Consider the following 23,035-nt stretch of genomic DNA (forward strand, 5'->3'; position numbering starts at 1 on the left):
TAGTGAATCTAGCCCTTTATCCTCTCTTTATCAAAATGAATTCATTGATCCTCTCTTCTCCCCCCATGAATTTATAGACCTGGCTGAGACCTGTCTCAAAGCCCGATCCACTTCTGCAGAATTTACAAACCCTTTCCCTATCCCCCACACACTTTGCACCCCGAGGGACAGAAGACAAACACGAACCGAACCACCCCCTCCAAACACGGAGCTGGCAATGCTCTCTGGGCTCTGCTCTGTGCTACCTTTTCAATCTCCGGCAAGCAGTTTAAGAGCGAAACGCTCTCTTCTTCAGAGCTGCATGCTGGCTCCTGGCCGTCTACTCTCCTCCTAGGCGGCCGTCGTGACATGGCTTCCAGTACCACCTCGTACAGGGTCTTGGTGATGAGAGGGGTGGGCAGCTCCCGGAGGTAGTCCTTCAGAATGCCTGCAGGGATCCAGAGTGACAACGGACAACAATTAAAGGAGACCTGCCCTCTGCTGGAACTGTGAACCTGTGCACTAAACAATTGACCCGCTCTCCCCTCTCCCTCCCCCCTCCCTATTCCACCAGAACTTACAGCACTGTTATATGTATATTCTGTTATCTTCATCTTATCGTAACTTTACGTTGCTATTTATCCCCAACAGGTCCTGTCGGACATTACCTACTAAAATGTACATATTACATTTTCGCTCAGCTAATTGTATTTCTATACTATTGCCTCCTGAGGTCTCTGATCTCTGTATTTCCTCTGAAGATCTGCTTATTGTATTTCGCTGAATGTCCAGCTCTCTTGATTGTAAACCGCCTAGAAGTCGCAAGATTGTGGTGGTATCATATATAATAAAATGCTAGAGCGCGCATGCGCTCTCGAAAATTCGTGCGGTGTGGCGCCGTGAGGTGTGCTTCTGTGGCAACATTCTAACCTCACGGCGCATGTGGGGGCTGAAGGCGCACGACTGTGCTCTCTCCCTGTCCTCGGCGCGTCACCGCCCGCCCTCACTCACCGCTGACTCTCACTCGCTGCCTGCCCGCATCCTCGCCGTGTCACCTCATTCGCCGCCACCGCCGCTGATCCTCTTCAGAGCAACCTGCGATCGTGGCCGGCTTTAAAGAACCTCGCAGGCCGCTCTCCAACCTCAGTAGCACGCTCCCTCTGACGCACGGGATCGCGTCAGAGGGAACGTGCTACTGAGTTGGAGAGCAGCCTGCGAGGTTCGCTAAAACCAGCCACCACGATCGCAGGCTGCTTTGAAGAGGAGCAGGCCAGAAGATGCCGGGATGGAGGGGAGGGTAAGAAGGGGATCAATACCGGGAGCCAGGGAGAGAGGGAAAGGGAAAGGGGGCTGCTTTGGGGGGGAGGTGTGCTGGGGGGAGACAGAAGGGGCCATGGATAGGGAGAGGGAAAGGGGGCTGCTTTGGGGGGGAGGTGTGCTGGGGACAGCTTTGCTCTGGGAGGAGACAGAAGGGGCCATGGAGAGATAGGGAGAGGGAAAGGGGGCTACTTTGGGGGGGAGGTGTGCTGGGGACAGACAGCTTTGCTCTGGGGGGGGAAGACAGAAGGGGTCATGGAGAGACAGAGGGAAAGGGGCTGCTTTGGGGGGAGGGGTGTGCTGGGGGAGACAGCTTTGCTCGGGGGGGGAAGACAGAAGAGGGCCATGGAGAGACAGTTAGGGAGAGGGAAAGGGGGCTGCTTTGGGGGGGAGGTGTGGGAGACAGAAGGATACAGACAGCGGCCAAGGAGAGAAAGATAAAGAAACACAGACAGACAGACAGACACATCTATTCTAGCACCCGTTAATGTAACGGGCTTAAAGACTAGTAGAAGAATAAAGTTATTATTATTATTATTATTATTAAAGGAGACCTGCTCTCTGCTTCACCTGTGATTGTGTGGGTCTTGTAAAGGAGAACATTCTCCTGCTTGCATTCAAATCATCTGTGCTGTGTAAAGGTGACCTATTGCTGGTCCACAGTTCTGGAATTGTCAGGAACATTACAATTTTGTAGAAACCTCCTGCAATTCAGGAAGTTGCTTAGAACCTGCTTATTTGTCCCAGAGCGTACATTTTGACGACCTTCGGAGAATTTACCTCTGTGCGTTGAGGCTGCATTTATTTTCCACAGCCAGACGTCATCACCCACCTGTCACGACGTTGATGTCTGGGTAGAGCTCTTCGGATAACGCCACGGCGCTGCTGTCCCTCTCGAAGGCATCGCGCAGCTCCTTTTTCACTGCTGCCGACCCACAGAGCCGGTACAGCCCGACAACCTGAACACAGAACCCAGGAGCAAAAATGTGAACAGAATACACCATAGGAGTTAAAATCTCATCTTAGTGTCCCTATTCCAAAAAAAAAAACAAAAAAAAAACCCCAAACCCTACCAATAAAACCCCTTAAAAGCCCCTACAAAAGTAAAATAGAATACTCCAGTCACAAGAGGCCCCCAAACTATGTATTAGCAGAGAGTTCAAAAATCAACTCTGTAATTATGCCACACAAGGAAAGGCTAAAGCAGTTAGGGCTCTTCAGCTTGGAGAAGAGATGGCTCAGGGGAGATATGCTAGAGGCCTATGAAATACCGAGTGGGGTAGAAAGGGTAGATGTGAATCGTTTGTTCACTCTTTCTAAAACTACCAGGTCTAGGGGGCATGCGATGAAGCTACTAAGTAGCAGATTTAAAACTGTAATTCGTTGCCGGAGAATGTGATGAAATCAGTTAGCTTAGCAGGGTTTAAAAAAGATTTGGACAATTTCCTAAAAGAGAAATCCATAGGCAATTATTGAGATGGCTTGGGGAAAATCCACTGCTTATTCCTAGGATCTAGCTAGGTACTTGGCACCTGGATTGGCCACTGTTTGAAACAAGATACTGGGCTTCATGGACCCAGTATGGCAATTCTTATGTTCATCATTGCATTGTTAAGTGGCACCAGGGCCATTGAGTGCAGGTTAAACTGATGCTGTTTAACTGTCTCCCCCCACTCAATCCCCCCAACCCATTGCATCCACAAACCTCTGGTCCCTGTCTCCATAAAGAAATCAGAACAGTCAGGTCCCTGGACACAACAGAAATAGGGTTGCCAACTGACTCCAGATTCACCCAGCAGGGTTGATCCAGTCCTAGGGATGCTTTTCTTAGAGAATTACAAGTCCCTGCATGCAATGAGGAAAACCCGGCACTGGATCAACACTGTCAGGTGAATCTGGATCCAATTGGCAGACACAGGAGGGTAAGGAGGATGGGCAAACTTACCACCAAGAAACAGCTTATATGACAGCATATGTTATTCAGTCAACAAATGGGAAAAGGAAGACCGGAAGGGACTAGTTAATTAGTAGAGAAGAGCTGCCAAGGAGGGAGAGCTTTTGGTAGGTTCTGGTGTTGAGCTTACACCCTAAAGCAGTGAAGTATGTATAACAGTGGCATGGCCACAAGGGGGCCCGGGCCCCCTCCAAAACTGCAGCACCCTCTTAAATGGCTGGCAGGGGTGCCAAAGCCCCACCAGCCAAAGAAATGCAGTGTCCGAGCTTCTTCCCTCCTCCGTGGGCTCCTTATTTAATGCAAAAGTCTGCAGCGTGCCTCCAGCCACTAACGCTGGGACTCCTTTCACATGCAAGAACCGAGCATGTTCAGGGAGTCCTAGAGCTGGCGGTACGCCACTGACTTCCGTATTACTGACGCGCTCAGGTACTGCATTTCTTTGGTTAGCATCCCCACCAGGGAGTGGAGGGAGAAATGTGTCGCCCCTCTGTCCACCCCCTGGACGCCTCCACAATCGAAGGGCTGCCTTCGCCTTCCGATGTGTTGCTACACTTAAATCAGTGCTAGGGGGTCCTATAATGACTTAGAATAGTGCTATAGGAAATCCAGGACTGGCCCAAAATCTCCCTCCTGAAGCTGGGTAACGGCTACTCTGGGAAGGGTTAAGCGAAGAGGAAGTTAACGAGAAAGCATATATTAAGCAAACACTTTAGGAGGCGAGGGTACAATGGTGAACACAAGCCAGGGAAGGAAAGGAGTAACCAGACCACCCCGGCTCACCTTTAGCCCCCGCTTCTCAATCTCAGAGACGCACTTCTGGATAAGCAGAGGCACCCTAACTGCAGAATCCTCCCTCTCCACCAGCTGGCGCAACTCCACTCCAAAAACTCGAGGCTCTAGGCGGGTGCCGGCTGCTGTGGCGGCAGGAGGAGCTTGCCACTGCTCCACCAAGGTGAGTTTGGTATAGAGGAAGCCACGTGGTTCCAGCTTTACAGCCAGCTGCTGACATCTGGAGCCTTGGGGGAAGAAGTAATAGAGAATATTATTTCTAACTCCACAATATCACTCAGTTTCCCTGGGAGGTGAGAGGAGCTGGGGTGAAATGAACAAGGCAAAGATTGGATGGGCTTAGCATGTTTGGTCAACCTGGAAAATTCCAGCATCCCTTCCCCGGACACGCTTATAACTTACAGGCACGAAAGTGGTGGGCGTAGCAGGAAGAGGTCAGGAAACTTCAAAATCTGGACAAAGCAGGGCTTGTATGCTCCTTGTAAGAGGTGGGTGTGGGGCTGGGGTGGATTTCCTTTCGGTTTCTCCGGCACCACACCCACCCACCACACATTATACAGCTGTGCACCAGGTGTGTGCCTTGAATGAAGCTGTTTCACAAGCACCCATGGCGAGTGCAATCACTTTGCACGCTGTATAAGCAACTGCACACATGGAAGGAATCGAAATACATAGTGGGTGTCCTAGGAGGTTCAAGGGCAAAGCTTGAAGACCATCAGCACCCAGGGTGCACACAGATGCTCTAACACAGAAGGGATACATAGTCTTTATAAATAAAACTCTTTAGGGTTAAAAAGTTATTTAAATCAGTGTTTTCCAAGTTGGTCCAGGAGTACCCCCTTGCTAGTAAGGTTCTCAGGATATCCATAATGAATATGCATGAAAGAGATTTGCATATAATGGATGCAGTGTATTCAAATCAAGTTCATGCATATTCTTTGCGGATGTCCTGAAAACCTGATGGGCTACTTGGGAAACACTGATTTAAATGACAGAACTTAAAGTGAAAAAAAAAGCTAAGTTTGGTTGTCTCAAACAACACACATTATGATGCCACCAACTATTTCTAAAGTTGTCCTTCCATTGGATAACTATGTAGCCTTCCTCAAGCCCCTCCCTTTCCCTCCATGGCTTCTCATTTGCTGCTGCCCAACTAGTCCTCCCACTGGTTCCAATTTTCACAACCAAACTTGCGAATGGCCAACATTCCTATGACAACAGTGAATACTGCCGATACCTTTAAAAATCTGGGGTAAGCAGATGGTCCCATAGCAGCAAACCCGGTTCTTGCAGGTGCTGGGGTCCCAGGAGAAGACAACGAGCTTGAGGAACCGAGAGCTCTCCAGCTCCAGGTTGAAGGTGTGGTTCAGAGTGAGGAAGGCAGCCCGGCAGGGCAGCAGTGCGGTGTGGGCCCTGTTGACCCCATCCACCTGCAGGGCACAGAAGATGTCCTTGGAGTCCACCTTAGGGGACTTGGCATCTTGTAGGCCATAGAGGTGAACATTCACCAGGCCAGATAAGTGCTGGACACAGCGAGGGTGCTCACTGACATTGTAGGGTCGGAAGGCAGCCGAGTCCAACTTGGCGCCTGCTCCCCCTTGAGAGTCCAAGGGCTCCTTCTCTTGCCCATTGGCGCTGCATTTCTCCGTTTTGACAATGAGCTCTGGGGAATCCCCATCACTCAGGTAACCACCCTTGATGGTGGACTTTGATTTGTGACGGGTCCGGCTTTTCCACAGGCTCTCCTTGGAAGACACACTGGTGTCCAGGTGGTATCGGCTAATGATGTTGCCAGACTCCTTATGCAGGTTTTGAGGGGAGGAGCCCCCACTCTGGTCCTGCCTGCTGGCTCGGGTTGACCGGAGGCTGAGCTTTCTGCGTAGCTCTGGAAGCTTTTTCATCTTCATGGACAACCTGCGCACTGTGCCCGGGGATTTCCCCTTGCCACAACTCTCCGATGGGACTTTGAGGTCCGTATGGGATATACCGGTGCTTTTCTGCATACAAGAACCTGAAGAAGGGTCAGAGAGAGAGAGAGAGAGAATAATGACATACCAGATCCCACAGACATTAAATAACAGATGCTGTACAAGGGAAGTTCTTAACTTGAGGCATATGATACCGTGTCAGCGCTTCAAGAGGGGATTACTATCAGGCTAAACTTTGTTATGGGATCTGCAGTTGTATTACCTCTAAGAACAGAAGACTATAGATGCAGTAGGTATAAAATCAGGATTGACTCAGATGACAGGATGGTGTCCTACATGGAAATCCCAAAATATCACAGACTTTGGGGCTGTAGGTTGGTGTTTTTCACTCCGAAGGTCATCAGTTTTTAGCATAAGGCTGTTGTGTGGCAATGTCATTCACACACAGGAAGCACAAAGAAACACATAGGGTCTTCAGAGTGAGGGATAATAAATCGGAGCTTTATTGTAGGACCATTGTGTTTCGGCATAAAATGCCTGTATCAGGAGCCATTTGTTGAATGCAGTTAAATAAGGAAGAACAAGTATAAGCTTGAGAATGACGATAAAGAATGAAACCAAAAGCTATTCTGGAGCTTATACTTGTTCTTATATATTTAACTGCACTCAACAAAAGACCCCTGATGGAAGCGTTTTACACTGAAACACGGCCCATGTCGGGTCCTACAATACAGCTCCGGTTGATTAACTCTCACTCTGGAAGCCCTTTGTGTTTCTTTGTGTTCTATATGGTTGGTACACTTTGACCCTCTTCATGGCCAACTATTTAACTGATATCAAATGCTAACCCCATCCAAATCTTGGTTGGGACCCTCTAAGTGATCGCTAAGGGCCTGAATCTCAAAACAGTGTCCCTTTTGTAGGTAGCAGTAGGCGTCCTATTGCGGTCTAACAGACCAATCAGGATGCATGTTTAAAAAAATAATAATAACAACTGATGCAGCAAACAATCGATGCGGCCTACATCATCACAGAACAGGTTAGTTCTAATGCCTAATGATGTCATCATGCAGCAAGAATATACCTCATGTCTAATGACATCATCACAGAACAGGTTCTAAAGTCTAATTATGTATTCACACAGCAGGGATAGGTCTCATATCGAATGATGTCTAAGTTATACCCCGACATCAACATCCTTGACTTCTATGCCTGATATTTCATTATCTTGGAAACTATTACTATTACAACAATTAAGCCTAAAAGAAGACCTCATAATACTTCCAGATATCTGGACTGTGGAAATGTTTGACAGTTCAGAAGTTTACATTTCAACCATCCCTTCCTTCTCTACTTTCCCAAAACAGAGAAATCAAGGCAAGATACCAAGTGAGTATTAAATAGGTATTTCCTTACCCGAGGCCTCTGCTTTCTGAGAGCCATCTCCCTCTGCTGGAGTTGTTGAGTACGATGCCTCTGATAATACCACCTGAGAATTAACAGCAGCCTTGTCGCAGGAGCTCTCAGTCCCTCCATTGAGAGTCCAAGGAATGCCCGATGTCCCAACACTGTTACTAGTCTTCTTGAGTGGATCAGTGGCATTTGGTAATGTCCTGCTGTCTCCAGCACTAGGCTCAAAGATCTCTGTGTACCTCATGTTCCGTCTTTTCCATGGGTCATTTTTGTCTAGAACGCAGGCCTGGTCCTCATCCTCAGGGATGGGGTTGTACCAGATATCTCCTTCGTCATCAACAATGTTTGATTCCTTCAGCTCCCCAAGGCAGCTCAAGGGAAACCTTAGGCTTTCCTCGAACCCTGGGACCTTCCCAGAAGAGAGTACCCATTCCCGGCTGCTCCTATCCAGACTCTGAAGGTAGGCCCCATAACTGCTACACTTGACCACACTAGAGGTGGCACAGATCTCTGTGGAATCAAGCCTAGACTGAGATTTGTCTACACTGGGGGCCAAGAAGTCAAGTCTTGAATTCTTTTCACTAACCTGAACTTCTTCCTGCTGTAGATGATGGGTTCCAGAGGAATACATATGGTCCCTGTTTGCCCGTTGTGGGCAGCTTCGGCTCCTAAAAAGAGAAGTGGCTTTGGAGGGCTTCTGGTCAGCTTCTTTGCCTACATCAGAAAGTTGACGTGAGGGAAGGGTGCTTTGTTTGCCAGGCCTGTCTGACTGTTCTGTCGAGGTGTGAGAGCCACTACGAAGCTTTCTACTGAAAGCAATCCAGTCATCTCTGGCAGAGGAGGAAACTTTGGCCCAGTTTTGCTTTCTGGAAACAGTGATGTTTGGGCCTTTCTTGCACACTTCTTCTGAGTCCTGAGGAGCAGCTTGCAAGGGCTTCAGGTCAGAGGATGCAGGAACAGTTTCCGATGCTTTGGAAGGTCGATCTGTAAGACATGATTGAACCTACATGTGATTATGAAGCTGGGAGCCTAGAAACCCCTCAACCATTGCCAATTTTACCACCCACTACCCACCAAGGGCCAAATTCAGTAAATGGCATCCAAAGATAAGTCACAAATATATATAAGGAAAAACAAAACTCAAATAAGATGATATTGTATCAACTCACAAAAAATAATCATCTTTTTCCATAAACAATATACAACAGTGGTCTCAAACATGCGGCCCGGGGGCCACATGCGGCCCGCCAGGTCATATTTTGAGGCCCTCGTATGTTTATCATAATCACAAAAGTAAAATAAAACAGTTTCTTGCTCAAATGTCTCTTTCGCTATAAATTACAATATTATTATTAAGACTTAGCCAAACGGAAATATGTATAAACTATAAAGAGTTTTATCTCATGCAAAATTATCATTTCTTTAATAAGACATTAACTATTTTTTCTGAGGCCTTCTAAGTACCTACAAATCCAAAATGTGGCCCTGCAAAGGCTTTGAGTTTGAGACCACTGATATACAACAACCGTATATGTGCACGTGAAAAGCTCAGACCCACAACCAACCTATGGTGATAAACATAGAGCTGGTTGTTAACGAGACCATCACTGCTATTCACTATCTCATTAACAGAGTTTAAACTCAATGCTGGAATGTATATTCAGTACTCATCTGTACAGGGGGAAAACTGTGGCCCGTCTCATATCTGTTCCGGTTTATAGTACAATGTGCTAAATGCTTCTGAAAATGCTGCCTCAAACATACCTCGACCCCCCCCCCCTCCCACTCCTCGAACTCGAGTTACACGAATTGGAGCTTCTTCAGGAGGGGACACCGTTCGCAGCACACCTCCATCCCCTCCAAACGCTCTTTCATGCCTCCTAATTCCCCCTTCCCTCCTCCATAACTAGGATTACCATATGGCTCCAGAAAAAAAAAAAAAAGAGGTCAGCTTGAGACATCCGGGTTTTATTTCTTGGATGTGTTCTCTGATTTCCCACTCCCAATCTTACTATGAGTTTAGAAAATCACTGAAAACCTATCTGTTTGGCAAATTTGTGCGATGATTTTGCTTGGTGTCAGGTCAAAAGCGCGCCGGGACAAAGGCACGCCCAGACAATTGAGCGCAGCGCAGAGGTGCGCGCCGCTAAAAATTACTGCTTTTAGGGCTCCGACAGGGGGGCCGTGGGGGGTACCCCCCCACTTTACTTAATAGACATCGCGCCGCGTTGTGGGGGCGTTGGGGGGGTTTGGGGGGTTGTAACCCCCCACATTTTACTGAAAACTTCACTTTTTCCCTGTTTTTAGGGAAAAAGTTAAGTTTACAGTAAAATGTGGAGGGTTACAACCCCCCAAACCCCCCATAACGCCGGCGCGATGTCTATTAAGTAAAGTGGGGGGATTCCCCAACAAACCCCCCCGTTGGAGCCCCTAAAAACAGTAATTTTGAGCGGTGCGCGCCTCCACACTGTGCTCAATTGTCCGGGCGCGCCTTTGTCTTTCGCGCCGTTGTCTATGAACCTTTTGCTTTGTATCATTCTGCATTGTATCATGTTGTATTGTATTGTATTGTATTGTATAGCATTGTATTCTACTGTATCCTGCATCTTCACTGATATGCCTCAGTTCTCTTGTGAACCGCCCGTATATAAGAAAATAAACTATTATTATTTCCATTTAAAGCACTAAAAGTAAAACCCGGATGTCTCAATCCGTCCTCTATTTTTCTGGAGTCATATGGTAACCCTATCCCAGTGTCTCTCAAACTTTTTTTAGCCCTGGTATACTAGATGGAGCAAATGATTTTTTCCGTGGCACATTATAATTGAAATTATAAAATAGCAAAGCCAACAAAAAATTAAGTTTGAGAGTTATTTAAAGTCCATTAAGCTACTCGTCTATAGGGGTAAATGTAACAACGGTGAAACCAAAGTAGATAGGATAGAATTGCTAATCAATATGATGGACTTGATTGTTTTTGAGTACAAATTAACTCAAAATGTGGCTCAATAAGTCGACAAGCAAACACTTATTTCATTATCCACCATCTGAAGTCATTCTCTTTTTTTCCCGATTTAATTTCTATCAGCGCTGAAAAATCCAAGTTCCCAAAGATAAGAAGAGCCAAGCGGTAACAAAGCCTCAGTTGCTTTGCTTCTCAATAAAAACAAAAATGGATTTGCTGTTAGGTTTTCAGGACCAATCACGCCAAATAATGGCGCTTGTCTGGGTGGTTGTATCCTTTCGCACACAGATGCTCATAACGTGGACCGACTCTTGCGTACGCGATGTACAGACGATACGAAGTGATTCAGAGTAGTGAAGACGCAGGGGGATTGTGAAGATCTGCAACGCGACATAACCACACTCGAGAAATGGGCAGCGACATGGCAAATGAGGTTCAACGTGGATAAGTGTAAGGTAATGCATGTCGGTATCAAAAATCTCATACACGAATACAAGATGTCCAGGGCAGTTCTTGGAGAGACCCCCCCAGGAAAGAGACTTGGGAGTACTGGTCGACAAGTCAATGACGCTGTCTGCACATAGGAATGATTAAAAAGGGGATCACGAACAGATCGGAAAAGGTTATCATGCCGCTGTACCGGGCCATGGTACGCCCTCACCTGGAATACTGCATCCAGCACTGGTCACCGTACATGAGGAAGGACACGGTACTACTCGAAAGAGTCCAGAGAAGAGCGACTAAAATGGTTAAGGGGCTGGAGGAGTTTCCGTACAATTAGAGATTAGAGAAGCTGGGCCTCTTCTCCCTTGAAAAGAGGAGACTGAGAGAGGACATGATCGAAACATTCAAGATAATGAATGGTATAGACTTAGTAGATAAAGGCAGGTTGTTCATCCTCATCAAGGTAGGGAGAACGAGAGGGTACAAACGTAAGGAAGTTCTTCTTCACTCAGAGAGTGGTGGAAAACTGGAACGCTCTTCCGGAGGCTGTTATAGGGGAAAAACACCCTCCAGGGATTCAAGACAAGGTTGGACAAGTTCCTGCTGAACCAGAACGAACGCAGGTAGGGCTGGTCTCGGTTAGGGCACTGGGGGCCGCCGTGTGAGCGGACCGCTGGGCGCGATGGACCACTGGTCTGACCCAGCAGCGGCTGTTCTTATGTTCTATTCTAGGGAATTTAAAAAAAAAAAAAAAAAAAGTAAAATTCTGGACTCTCTTCCGGGCACACCACCGTGCCGTGGCACACAGTTTGAGAGACACTGTCCTATTCATAACCCTCTGAGGCAGAGATGAAGAACTGAGCAAGAGGAAAAGGGTAAAGGGTCATGGATTGGATATTGCCACCTTACTGTGGTACAACCAAAACAGGAAATCGCCTGCCTTCCCCGAGATGGTCCTTTTCCAGTTTGTGTGGTTGCTTCACTTTGACTGTCCCATTCAAAGCCGCCGCTCCAGCCAATTGCCTACTGGTTAATCCAGCCCCCGTAGCAACGAGGTCCTTCCACCTCTGGTCCCTCCAAGAGCTGTATTGGACCACTTCCCAATCCCCTTTGACTTTCAACTTCCTTGCGAGCGGTTTCCCAGCTAGAAGCTAAAAATAACTCAGACATTGCCAGTGGGATGGCTGCAGATTTACAGCAAGGGACTTAAAAAAAAAAAAAGGTAGAGCAAGCCAAAAATTAACAAAAATGCACAAACATTGCAGCTGACCCAGTTGCTATAAAAATCCTAAAGATTCTTTCCCCCCCAGACATGTTTTGTTCCAATGTTTTTCCATTCCTAAGGAGATATTTCAAGAGCTTTATGGTTTCGAAATGGTTTCCTGCTTCACTGCTGCCGCTAATACGAATCCAATATGGTTTCCACAGAGAGCAGAGGATGCTTCATTTGTCAAGGGAGATCTGGATTAGTCTTGGAGTTAACTAATCTCCCGTTTTTCCCGGCGAGATTAAGTCTCGCTTCTGGATCAGTTCGTCACGGACTGACTAAAGCTCGACGAAGTCTAAAGAGTGAAGATTTGGAGTCAGCTCAAAAAAACTAAAGCTTGGCCTTACATGTAAACTATTCTGCATTTAATCCTCGAGTTGTTCCCCAGTGCAAAATGAACAGGGAGTGAAGCCAGAAGGCAGACTTGTCCAGAATCGAATACTTTATTAACAACACCAGAAGATTAAAGATCTGGAAAGAAAACAGTATAAGAGGTCACCAAATGGCCCCCGACCAGAAATCACACCGATACACACTAGGCCTGAATGAAGCTCAGAAAGCTGAAGAGTGGATCTTCATCAGTGCCCCTTGCAGAGATTACTCTGATACATGGACAGCCTGAATACAGCACGGACAGCTGAAGAGAGGTTCCTCATCACAGTGCAAGGTGGGCCTCACTGGAATATTAAAATATGAAACAAGTGTGGCATCCTGGGTCATGAGTGCACCGGCAGATCAGAGCCAAAATGTAGGGAAGGAGGGACAGTAAAATTAGAGAATGACATGGGGGGGGGGGGGGGGTGTCAAAGTTTTCCATATCCCTGCGAGAATTCATTTTCCCATCCCCAAAAGTTCTTTTCTTGTCCCTGCCTCATTCCTGCAAGCTCCAGCCTCATCGGCAAAAGCCTCAAACACTTTAAAATCATACGTGTCCGAGGCTTGTGGCAGTTAAGGCAGAATTTACAGGAATTGGGCAGGGACAGCGACATAACTCGCGGGGATAAGAACATAAGAACATAAGCAGTGCCTCCGCTGGGTCAGACCATAGGTCCATCCTGCCCGGCAGTCCGCTCCCGTGGCAGCCCAAACAGGTCACGACCTGTCTGAATCACCAGAAGGGGCTCCTTTGCCACCTTGGTTTCTCATTGAAGTCCTATCTTCCCATCGAAGTCCTAACCCTCCGGTCTTGCACATGCACGGCCTGATTGGGTTTCTATACTTATTACCTGGTTAGCTTTCTATACTTGTGTTACATCCCAGCTCCTCCCTCAGTATCCCACGATCCCTTTATCCCTCAGGAATCCGTCCAATCCCTGTTTGAATCCCTGTACCGTACTCGGGGATGGGACGAGGAAATTGAGTTCCTGCGGGGAAGGGGACCAATTTGTCCCCGTGTCATTCTCTAAGTAACACTTTCAGTGCATATCCGAGAGCGGTGGAGCTTTGGCTGCCGCTGGCTGCCCTGAGTCACTGGCTCCAGAAACAGATGTGGCCAAATTGGTAGGATTTCTCATCCTGCAGAGTCTGGGGAACATCTGGTCAGCTTTTGCTCTGTGTAAAATCCTCATCAGCTGTTGGTATGTGTGACTGGAATGGGTTACATAGGAAAGAGAGCATGTGAGATTCTGTATTATGTGGGCCTACATATATGAACATGAATACATCACGAATCCATAAGAAGAAATCCCAGGTGTGTGTAGAGAATACTTGCTCAGCCCTAAACCTCTCACATGACCTTCAGAACTCACTTCAGCCCTGTTTTTCAAGTCCTTTTAACCTATGCAAATGAAGCACAATAATGAGCGTTTCCATACGGGCCCACATCCTTCACTGCTCCTGCATCCTGGTCTCTCCCAGTACTGGAGGTCCAACTAGAGAGTTGCGCAGGGACTGAAATCCCACCCATCCCCGCCCATCCCCGTCAGGATCCTCTCCGTCCCCACCCGTCCCCGCCAGGATCCTCTCCGTCCCCATCAGGATCCTCTCCGTCCCCACCCGTCCCCCGCCAGGATCCTCTCTGTCCCCCACCCATCCCCGCTAGGATCCTCTCCGTCCCCACCCATCCCCATCAGGATCCTCTCCGTCCCCACCAGGATCCTCTCCGTCCCCACCCGTCCCCACTAGGATCCTCTCCGTCCCCACCCATCTCCATCAAGATCCTCTCCATCCCCGCCAGGATCCTCTCCGTCCCCACCCGTCCCCGCTAGGATCCTCTCCATCTCTACTCGTCCCTGTCAGGATCCTCTCCGGCCCCACCCGTCCCCATCAGGATCCTCTCCGTCCCCCCGCCAGGATCCTCTCTGTCCCCACCCATCCCCGCTAGGATCCTCTCCGTCCCCACCCATCCCCATCAGGATCCTCTCCGTCCCCACCTGTCCCCACTAGGATCCTCTCCGTCCCCACCCGTCCCTGTCAGGATCCTCTCTGGCCCCACCCATCCCCATCAGGATCCTCTCCGTCCCCACCTGTCCCCACTAGGATCCTCTCCGTCCCCACCCGTCCCTGTCAGGATCCTCTCTGGCCCCACCCATCCCCATCAGGATCCTCTCCGTCCCCACCTGTCCCCACTAGGATCCTCTCCATCTCTACTCGTCCCTGTCAGGATCCTCTCTGGCCCCACCCATCCCCATCAAGATCCTCTCCGTCCCCGCCAGGATCCTCTCCGTCCCCACCCGTCCCCGCTAGGATCCTCTCCATCTCTACTCGTCCCTGTCAGGATCCTCTCCGGCCCCACCCATCCCCGCAAGGAATTACCTCCATCCCCGCCCGTCACCATAAAAAGCAGCAATTACTTCTGACAGGATCATCAATTCCACAGTTTCTTTTGCTGTTTTCCTTGTGGAATCTCTTTGGTGGAACCCTTTTTGGTTTTCTGTTCAGGTAATTAACTTATAAACCCCCTCTTTTACTAAGGCTGATGTGTCCATTATATTATATGGACGAACCCTTCTTCCAAAGCCTAGAGCGGGGTCCCCGTGGGATTCCCACGATCCCCATTCCCGTGCAGACCTCTAGGTCCAACATCTGAGTAAAGAGTCCAGGCCTAGCCCTGATTTATGCTTAAGCCAGATTTCGACACTTTCTTCAATCTAGTCTTCACAGTTTAGGCTGGAGTTTCTTCAATCTTCACAGTTTTAAGCTGGACTTTCTACACCATCCTATTCCCTGTCCACTCTGTGTTTTAAAGTAGGCTTTAGGCTGTCCGCTTAGCATCGTCAGTGGAAAAGGAAGGTCTTCACTGCTCTTCGGAAGGCCATCAGTGAGCTGATCTGAGTAGATAATTGGCTCCATAGACGAGGAAGAAAGTGGCTGTAGGAGCGTTTGCTTGCTGTTTCCAGCTTGAGAGATCTTCCTGGGGGGGATGCCAAGTCGTCTCGTAAAACAAGGGGGCAGTCATCCTTTAACAACTGAAAGATTATACAGAGAACGCACACTTTTAGGCAACCAGTGTTAACTCCTGCACAACTGGTTTTTAGTTAAAGCGTTTTAACCCCCCTATCCAACTTTTTACTCTAATCTAATCTAATTCTCAGTCTTATCTACCAAATTGTCTCCTAAAAATAAGAGTTCGATTCGGCAATTAGATCACAAAGAAAGATCCATTAACATTCATTATAAACCGCTTTTTATATTGCCAGTATATGAAATAAATTCAACTTGAACCCCCATACCAATTGCCAGTGAAGGTCAAGAGGGAGGGAGATAGGCCCTATTTCTGTGACACCCCCCCCCCCCCATCCACTGATTGTGTGATCCCCATTTGGGCGTCAGGATCCTTAATTTAAAAATTACTGGTCTAACGTGCGTGACTTCTCTCATACGAAGAAAGACTGGGCAAATTGCAGCTCTATACTCTAGAGGAGCGCAGGGAAAGGGGTGACATGATTGAGACATTTAAGTACGTCACAGGTCGTGTCGAGGTGGAAAACGACATATTCTTTCCCAAGGGACCCTCGGTCACAAGGGGGCACCCGCTCAAACTCAGAGGAGGGAAATTTGGTGGTGACACCAGGAAGTACTTCTTCACAGAAAGGGTGGTGGATCACTGGAACAAACTTCCGGTGCAGGTGATCAAGGCCACCAGCGTGCTCGACTTTAAGAATAAATGGGACATCCACGTGGGATCCCTGCGAGGGTCGAGCTAAGGAACTAGGTCATCATCACTCAGACTTAATGGGGTGGGTCAGTAGAGTGGGCAGACTTGATGGGCTGTAGCCCCTTTCTGCCGTCATCTTTCTATGTTTCTATGACTTAGACCGGGTTTTGTACACCCTCTTCACCCCCCCATCAGTGTTAACCTGAACTTCATCCATGCATGCCTAGCAAACATTAAACTAACTTTATCCCTCATTCCTAGAAAGGGGTGGCAAGTTTGATCACTTTTCTGATGGACACAAGCTCCTTTTCTCACGCTGATGGTGTGTGGGGCACATATGCACATTTGCAAAGCAGTAAGTGGGTCCCTGGACTCCTACAGGTTTAAACTGCTTTTATCTCGGCTGGCAGAAATATCTCGGAAAGGATAGAACTTTGTTTACCCAGGAAGAGAGTGCAGCAATTATAACTCCTTCCCAGCCTCTGTGAGAAATAAACAGAGGTTCAGACTCCAGAGAGAAGACGCAGCTGCCCTTTCCCTCCACCCCTTTAAAAAAAAAAAAAAAAAATCATTTGAAAGGAGGGATTCCTGGGTCAGAAATAAGATGCAACCGATCTGAGAACATCAAAACCATGGCAAAATATATGTTTGCAGAAATCTCGCAGCTCCAAAGCACCGCAACGCCATCCTCTTCTGCTGGATCTTCAAAGTCTCACATCTCCTGCCCAACCTCCAGGAAAGTGTAGTTACTTACCTGTAACGTAGGTTCTCCGTGGACAGCAGGATAGTCAGCCACATATGGGGGTTGTCCCAACAGCTCCCAATTTGCGGATAAGCTCTCCAATAGCTCAGAGAGATTTTTTTCTCTCTCTCTCTGAGCACGTGCGGTGCCCGTGCTCCACTGGGCATGCCCGAGCCCTACCCATTTCCCCCTGCTTCCCCCTAATCCCCAGGATGTTCCTAGCTGTGGCCGGGTCGGCCGTATGGGGAGGCGGGTGGGTTGTGTGGCTGACTATCCTGCTGTCCACGGAGAACCTACGTTACAGGTAAGTAACTACACTTTCTCCTAGGACAAGCAGGATGAGTCAGCCACATACGGGTGACTCCCTAGCCGAGGGATGTACCGACTGGACCTGCGCCAGATCTGAGAGAATCAAAACCATGGCAAAATATATGTTTGCAGAAATCTCGCAGCTCCAAAGCACCGCAACGCCATCCTCTTCTGCTGGATCTTCAAAGTCTCACATCTCCTGCCCAACCTCCAGGAACCAAAACACGACATCTCTAATCCATTTTCTATTTCCAAAGTGTCACATCTCCAGAATTCTTTAAAAAATAAAATAAAATTTATAATCCGCATATCCTACAATTCTATGCGGCTTACAAAATTCTTCAGGTACTGAAGCATTTTTCCTTAACTGTCCCGGAGGGCTCCCACTCTCCAACGGTTCATAGACAATTGCGCGCAAGACAATCGCGCGCGGACAAAATCGCGCAGACAACCGAGCGCGAGACAACTGAGCACAAGACAAATGAGCGGAAGACAATTGATCGTTAAGACATCTTACGCTGGATTGTCTTTGCGCTTACTTGTCTTGCGCTCAATTGTCTTTGCGCTGAGTTGTCTGCGCGATTTTGTCCGCGCGCGATTGTCTTGCGCGCTTTGGACCTGTCACCCTCTCCAACTAATGTACCTGGGGCAATGGGGATTAAGTGACTTAAAACAGAAGCCTTCACTCATAGGGTTCAATCTTCAGTCTGTATAATCCAAATCAGTTAGTCCAAAGAATAAAAAAACAGACGGACATTGGTGTACTTTTGATCGCAATAAGGGACGAGTGATGAAAGTACACCAATGTCAGTCTGTTTTTTTATTCTTTGGACTAACTGATTTGGATTGTACAGACTGAAGATTGAACCCTATGAGTGAAGGCTTCTGTTTTGTTTGGAGTTATCCAATCTCCTCCCGCTCCGTCTTCTATCTTGGACATTTTGAGATTAAGTGACTTACCCAAGGTCACAGGATTTGACCCCACCACCTCAGGGGGCCGAGGCTGTAGCTCTAACCACTGCAAAACACACTGATTTGCAATCTATTCCACGGTGTCCAGGGTACCATACATCCAGCCTGCCGACCATTGCAAACTAACCATGTGACCTGTGTTAGGACCAAAGGTATTGGCCATTCCTGACAGAGCTTTGCACATGTGGCTCCCGGAAGCTCAGTCCCTTGTCAATGAGCTGCGGAAAGACCTGTATTTGCTCTCTTCTCCCAATTTGTTTCAAGGGAAAAACACAAGTTCCAGGACCTAGGGGTGTTCGCTGACAAACAGCTTGGGGGGTTGGGGTGGGAAGCAACCCTGGTCACTTCTCAGTCCCATCTTGCAAGATCATTCAAGTACCATCAAGTATCTTAGCCTGGGTGAAGCTGCGTCTATCAAAGCCCAGGCTCTCTCTCGGAAACAGGAAATGAGTCCAGGGAAGGCCGCAGGAGGTGGCTCATCGAGGGCCAAACACAGCTGCTGGAACTCCGAGCCAAGCTGGATTTCCTGTTGTTCACAGTGCGGATATGAAACGCTACAGCATCTTTCCTTGTATAACGCTTGGTCCGGCTGTCTCGCTCTCTTCTCCCGCGCTTCCAGGTCCTGGCGCATGAATAAAGCCTCTGTGTGCAGAACATGGTTCTTGTGTTGAAGTTTGGTATGCGAGAGGCAGCTGCAGTGCCTCCCAAAGAGGATGAAAACGGGAGAAAGGAATCCATTCCCAGAGTGTTCAACTCCTGACCACAGATTCCCCGCACCCGGGCTGGAGCACTGGGAGGTTAAGTGCTTTTTTTTTTTTAAGACACAGAGCTCATGCCTAACCACCATCCTCTCCCCACTCACCCCCCCTTTCGTGATTTATCTATCAATGCCTTATTTGTAAGATATTTTTAGAATGCTTTCTGCCAAATGTTATTTACAGGAAAGTCTAAAGTGAAGAGAGCCTGTTAAAGGTCAAATCCAAGGGCGCAGTAAGAGGAACTGACCCAATCAAGGTCAGCGACAGAGCCGGGGATTAGAACAGAGGCACAGGGGGATCGAATGACCCTCCGGCAGGTTTTCACACTGAGTCAGCGACGGAAGAAAATCTGGAAGCCGTGTCCCTGGATTCCTCTCACAGTCCGGGGCGTTGTAAGCAAGGACACTTTTCCTCTTCCCTTATCACAAGAATTCGCAAAGCCACAGCTGGGCTGATCCAAGGAGCAGCTGCTCCATTTTGGTCACGAGCGCTCGTCAAGAGTAAAGCAGGCCATCCGGCTGTCCTGTCTTGTCCCTCGTGTGGTCTCCGTCTCCCACCCTTCAGGAAGCATGCCGGGGAACCACCAGCGCCATGCAAATGCCAGAGTTGGGGGGGGGGGGGGGCGAGCTCAATCCCCTGAGGAAAACTCAATGGTAGACCATCCTCGCAACCAAATCCAAGAGGCCCCAGCAGTCCCGCTTTCTCCATTCCACCACTGAAAGCGGGAAAGGACAAGCCACCCCGGAGACCACCATACGCGTTTCAGTACTATAAGCGACCACCGGATGTTTGTTCTCTAAATCAACCCACCAATAAGAATTCGATTTCTATATCTCCGGTCCAATGCCAGGACAAGATTTGGGAAATTATCAGAAAAGAGACTTGAATGAATTAGTCGAGGCCAAAAAATATACTACTGCCAGCCTCCCTGCCCTCTCTCCCCCCTCACCTTTAAGCAGGCCAGAAGAAATCCAGTGACCCATTCGTCAGCCGCAAGCAAAACCCGATCTGGAGGCCAGTTTTAATGGACAGGTGGCCGAGGGTCCAGTAAACTGAGATTACAGGGATCCCAGTGCCAAGCCTGCTATCAGAGCAGATGTTTGCATTACGGGACCTTAGCAATCCCAAATCCTCGTTATTTTTAAATGTTCGTTAAAAATGTCTCATCGTCCAGCTGAGTGATCTGTCGGCTCTCCGGTTATTTTAGTTTTGTAATTTGAGCGTTTCTTTCATGGATGCAGCAGGAAGGAATTTTAAACACAGATGAGTCTGTCACTTCCAGGCTACCGAGCCCAATCAGGATCGGGCCAGCAGTGATGGGAAGCCATTACTCTCTGGAGAGCCACACGGTGACCCGTGAGGTAGAGTCAGTCCGTCACGTTAATTGGCAGACTTAACTGAAAGATCAAAGACTGAGGCTGCCAAGTTACCCCGTTTCGGGAGAGAGACTTTGACTCTTTGTCCAGTCCTGGTTTGAATTTACGTCCCAAAAGCAGTGTGTTTGCATGGAAACAGAGAAGATGACGGCATGGAAAAGACCACACGGCTCATCCAGTCTGCCCAGGGTTCCGGAATCTACCCTTTGCAGCAGGACGGGGTCGCAGGCAATCCAGGACTGGCCTCATATCTCCTTCCCGGATATGGGTAACTTGGAAGTATGAAACTGTGTTATACCTATTGTACACACACGTGTGTGTGTCAGCCGGCAACAACAGTTTTATGGTTATACTTTGTATTTAGATGTTGCTTGTCTCCATCGACATTGTATTGTGTGTATTTTCATTGTAAGTTACATTGAACAGGCTAACATCTAAACATTTTTTAGTAAATAAATAAATACAGTTTGTTATGGTGACTGTATGCCAGTAACTATAGTGACCGCATTGTTGAACAGCTGTAGCGCACATCTGTTAGACTGTTTCTCAGCTCTCAGCCAGGGTCATCCTCCCACGTGGAAGCTGCTTTTCCCCTCTCAGGCCGTTACTGATCACACACTTCCCTAGATGCTGCAAGTGGGCACGTGTAGCTAACTGCCTGTATAACAATGTTTCAGGAACAACTTATTTCCTGTTACAGGCACTAGTGCTGCCCGATTCACCGATTTGAATCAGGCGAATCGATTCAATAAAAAAAAAAAAATCAATGGCCGACCCTTCCCCAGTGCCTTCCTAAAGCAGGAGCTGCAGCGCTGTCTCTTGCTGGCCATCCGCTGATGCTCCTGCTTGAGGGGGGAGAGTCGGTCAGAAAGGCCTCCCCCAGCTTCCCTGCTCTTGCCTCAGGAGGCAGGAGGCAGAGGAAGGAGGAGGAAGGAGTTAGAGAGAGGGGAGGGGAGATGCCAGACCTGGGATGAAGTGAAGGGAAGAGAGAGATCAAAAAGAGGGGGAGGAAAGCAGAGGAGAGGTGCTGGACTAATGGAGAGAGGGAGAGGGAGAGAAAAATGCAAGACCACAAGGGGAAGGGTACAAGAGTGACAGATACTGCTTCAAAGTAGGTGGGCAAGGTGCAGGATGGCAGGAGCGATAGTAGGAGAAAGCCTGTACCTGGGGAAGGGGATACAGGAGGTAAGGAAGAGAGAAAAAAGAAGCTGGATATGGGGAGAGATAAGATGCTGGGTATGGAGGGAGCATAGGAACAGGGACACAGAAGAGAGATGCTGGATGAAAGGGTAGATGAGAAAAGGAGAGATGGTGGATCTGTGGCTGGTGGGGTCCATCACTGCAGCTGCAGGGTGATGGAAATGAAAAAAAAGGGAAGATGCCAGACCTCCGGGAGAGGAAAGGGAAACAGAAGGGGAGGACAGAGATGGAAGATGGATGGTTAGCACGGAGAAAGAAGGAGAGCCTGATCAGAAGACAACCAGACCAACACGGGACCAACAAGATTTGAAAAATGACCAGACAACAAAAGGTAGGAAAAATAATTTTATTTTCTGTTTTGTGATTACAATATGTCAGATTTGAAATGTGTATCCTTCCAGAGCTGGTGTTGGACCGCAAACGTGAGCTAGGATTTAACAGAGAAACCCACCAGGATGTTTGGGAAAAAACCCACCCAATTGGGCAGGAAAAATCGATTCAATAGGCTGAATCGAATCGAAATTTGTTTTCCTGAATCGGGCAGGACTAACAGGCATCGACGGCTGCACGAGAAGCATTGTAGATAGAGCATGTCAGTTACAAGTGCATTCTGCTGTAGCACAGATTGTTACAGGCAGAACCCGTTGTATCACTAACGGTCAACAATAGAGGGGTTACTCTATCACTGATTGTATACACACAGCATGTTATAACGCTGATCTATCAGTTAAAGTGTTATAATCACACATTGTCAGGTGAAATTTGTTGTCAGGTACAGGTGGAATATATCTGCGTTTCTTAACTTGGTCCTGGAGTACCACCTTCCAGGCAGGTTTTCAGGACAGCCACCATGAATATGCGTAAACTTGATTTGCATACGCTGCCTCCTATTATATGCAAATTTCTTTCATGCATATTCATGGTGGCTATCCTGAAAACCTGCCTGGCAAGGCAGTACTCCAGGACCGAGTTGAGAAACGCTGGAATATATCACTGATCCTTACAGGCAGAGCAATACCGACAGGCGGAGGCACTGTAGCATTGTTACAGGCGAAACCTGCTGTATCATTTATAGTCAGTGCGTTGACTTGTTACAGGTGAAAAATGCTGTATCATTGTTTGTCAGTTTCAGGCAGGAGAAAGCACGTACGGTGAGTGTGGAGCAAGGCCAGCATGATTTCGGAAGATGTTCAGGCCCGAGACACCGAACACAGTGTCGATGAGGGTCCGTTAGCGAAATCGCGCGCTGGCACTTGGCACACTTTTTAAAACCGGTGATAGGCCGGGACATAGGCCGGAAAAGCTCCGCCGCGAGATCGAGGCCACGTGGCCTGCCTGGTCGAACGGTCGGAAGAAATTTTTTTTTTTCTTTTTAAAAACAATAAAGAACGACGAAAATCAGCGATTTAGAGAAAAACGACCCAAAACCGCGGACTTGGAAGGCACAAGTGAAAAAACTTTACGCAGAGGGTCGAAGACGGACTTCTCGGCTCCGCGGAAAAGTAAGAACTGAGGAGACGTGCCCT

General features: G+C 48.2%; 1 protein-coding gene across 2 annotated transcripts in view; it reads right to left on the minus strand.

Annotated features, from left to right (window-relative positions):
* The window catches only part of SYDE1 (synapse defective Rho GTPase homolog 1), a 48,410-nt gene that overhangs the window by 11,978 nt on the left and 13,397 nt on the right, over positions 1-23,035 (minus strand). The window contains exons 1-6 of one of the 2 annotated variants that reach the window (XM_033924394.1): positions 19,883-20,111; positions 7,384-8,364; positions 5,277-6,050; positions 4,031-4,266; positions 2,129-2,255; positions 246-427 (exon numbers count right to left, since the gene is read on the minus strand). In XM_033924394.1, the coding sequence (XP_033780285.1) occupies positions 246-427; positions 2,129-2,255; positions 4,031-4,266; positions 5,277-6,050; positions 7,384-8,364; positions 19,883-19,916 (2,334 nt within the window). In that variant the 5' untranslated portion in view covers positions 19,917-20,111. Of the gene's footprint in view, positions 1-245; positions 428-2,128; positions 2,256-4,030; positions 4,267-5,276; positions 6,051-7,383; positions 8,365-19,882; positions 20,112-23,035 lie in introns of those variants that run through there. The other variant, XM_033924393.1, reaches the window with a different exon arrangement.

This window comes from Geotrypetes seraphini, chromosome 16, assembly GCF_902459505.1.
Source record: "Geotrypetes seraphini chromosome 16, aGeoSer1.1, whole genome shotgun sequence".
Lineage (NCBI taxonomy): Eukaryota > Metazoa > Chordata > Amphibia > Gymnophiona > Dermophiidae > Geotrypetes > Geotrypetes seraphini.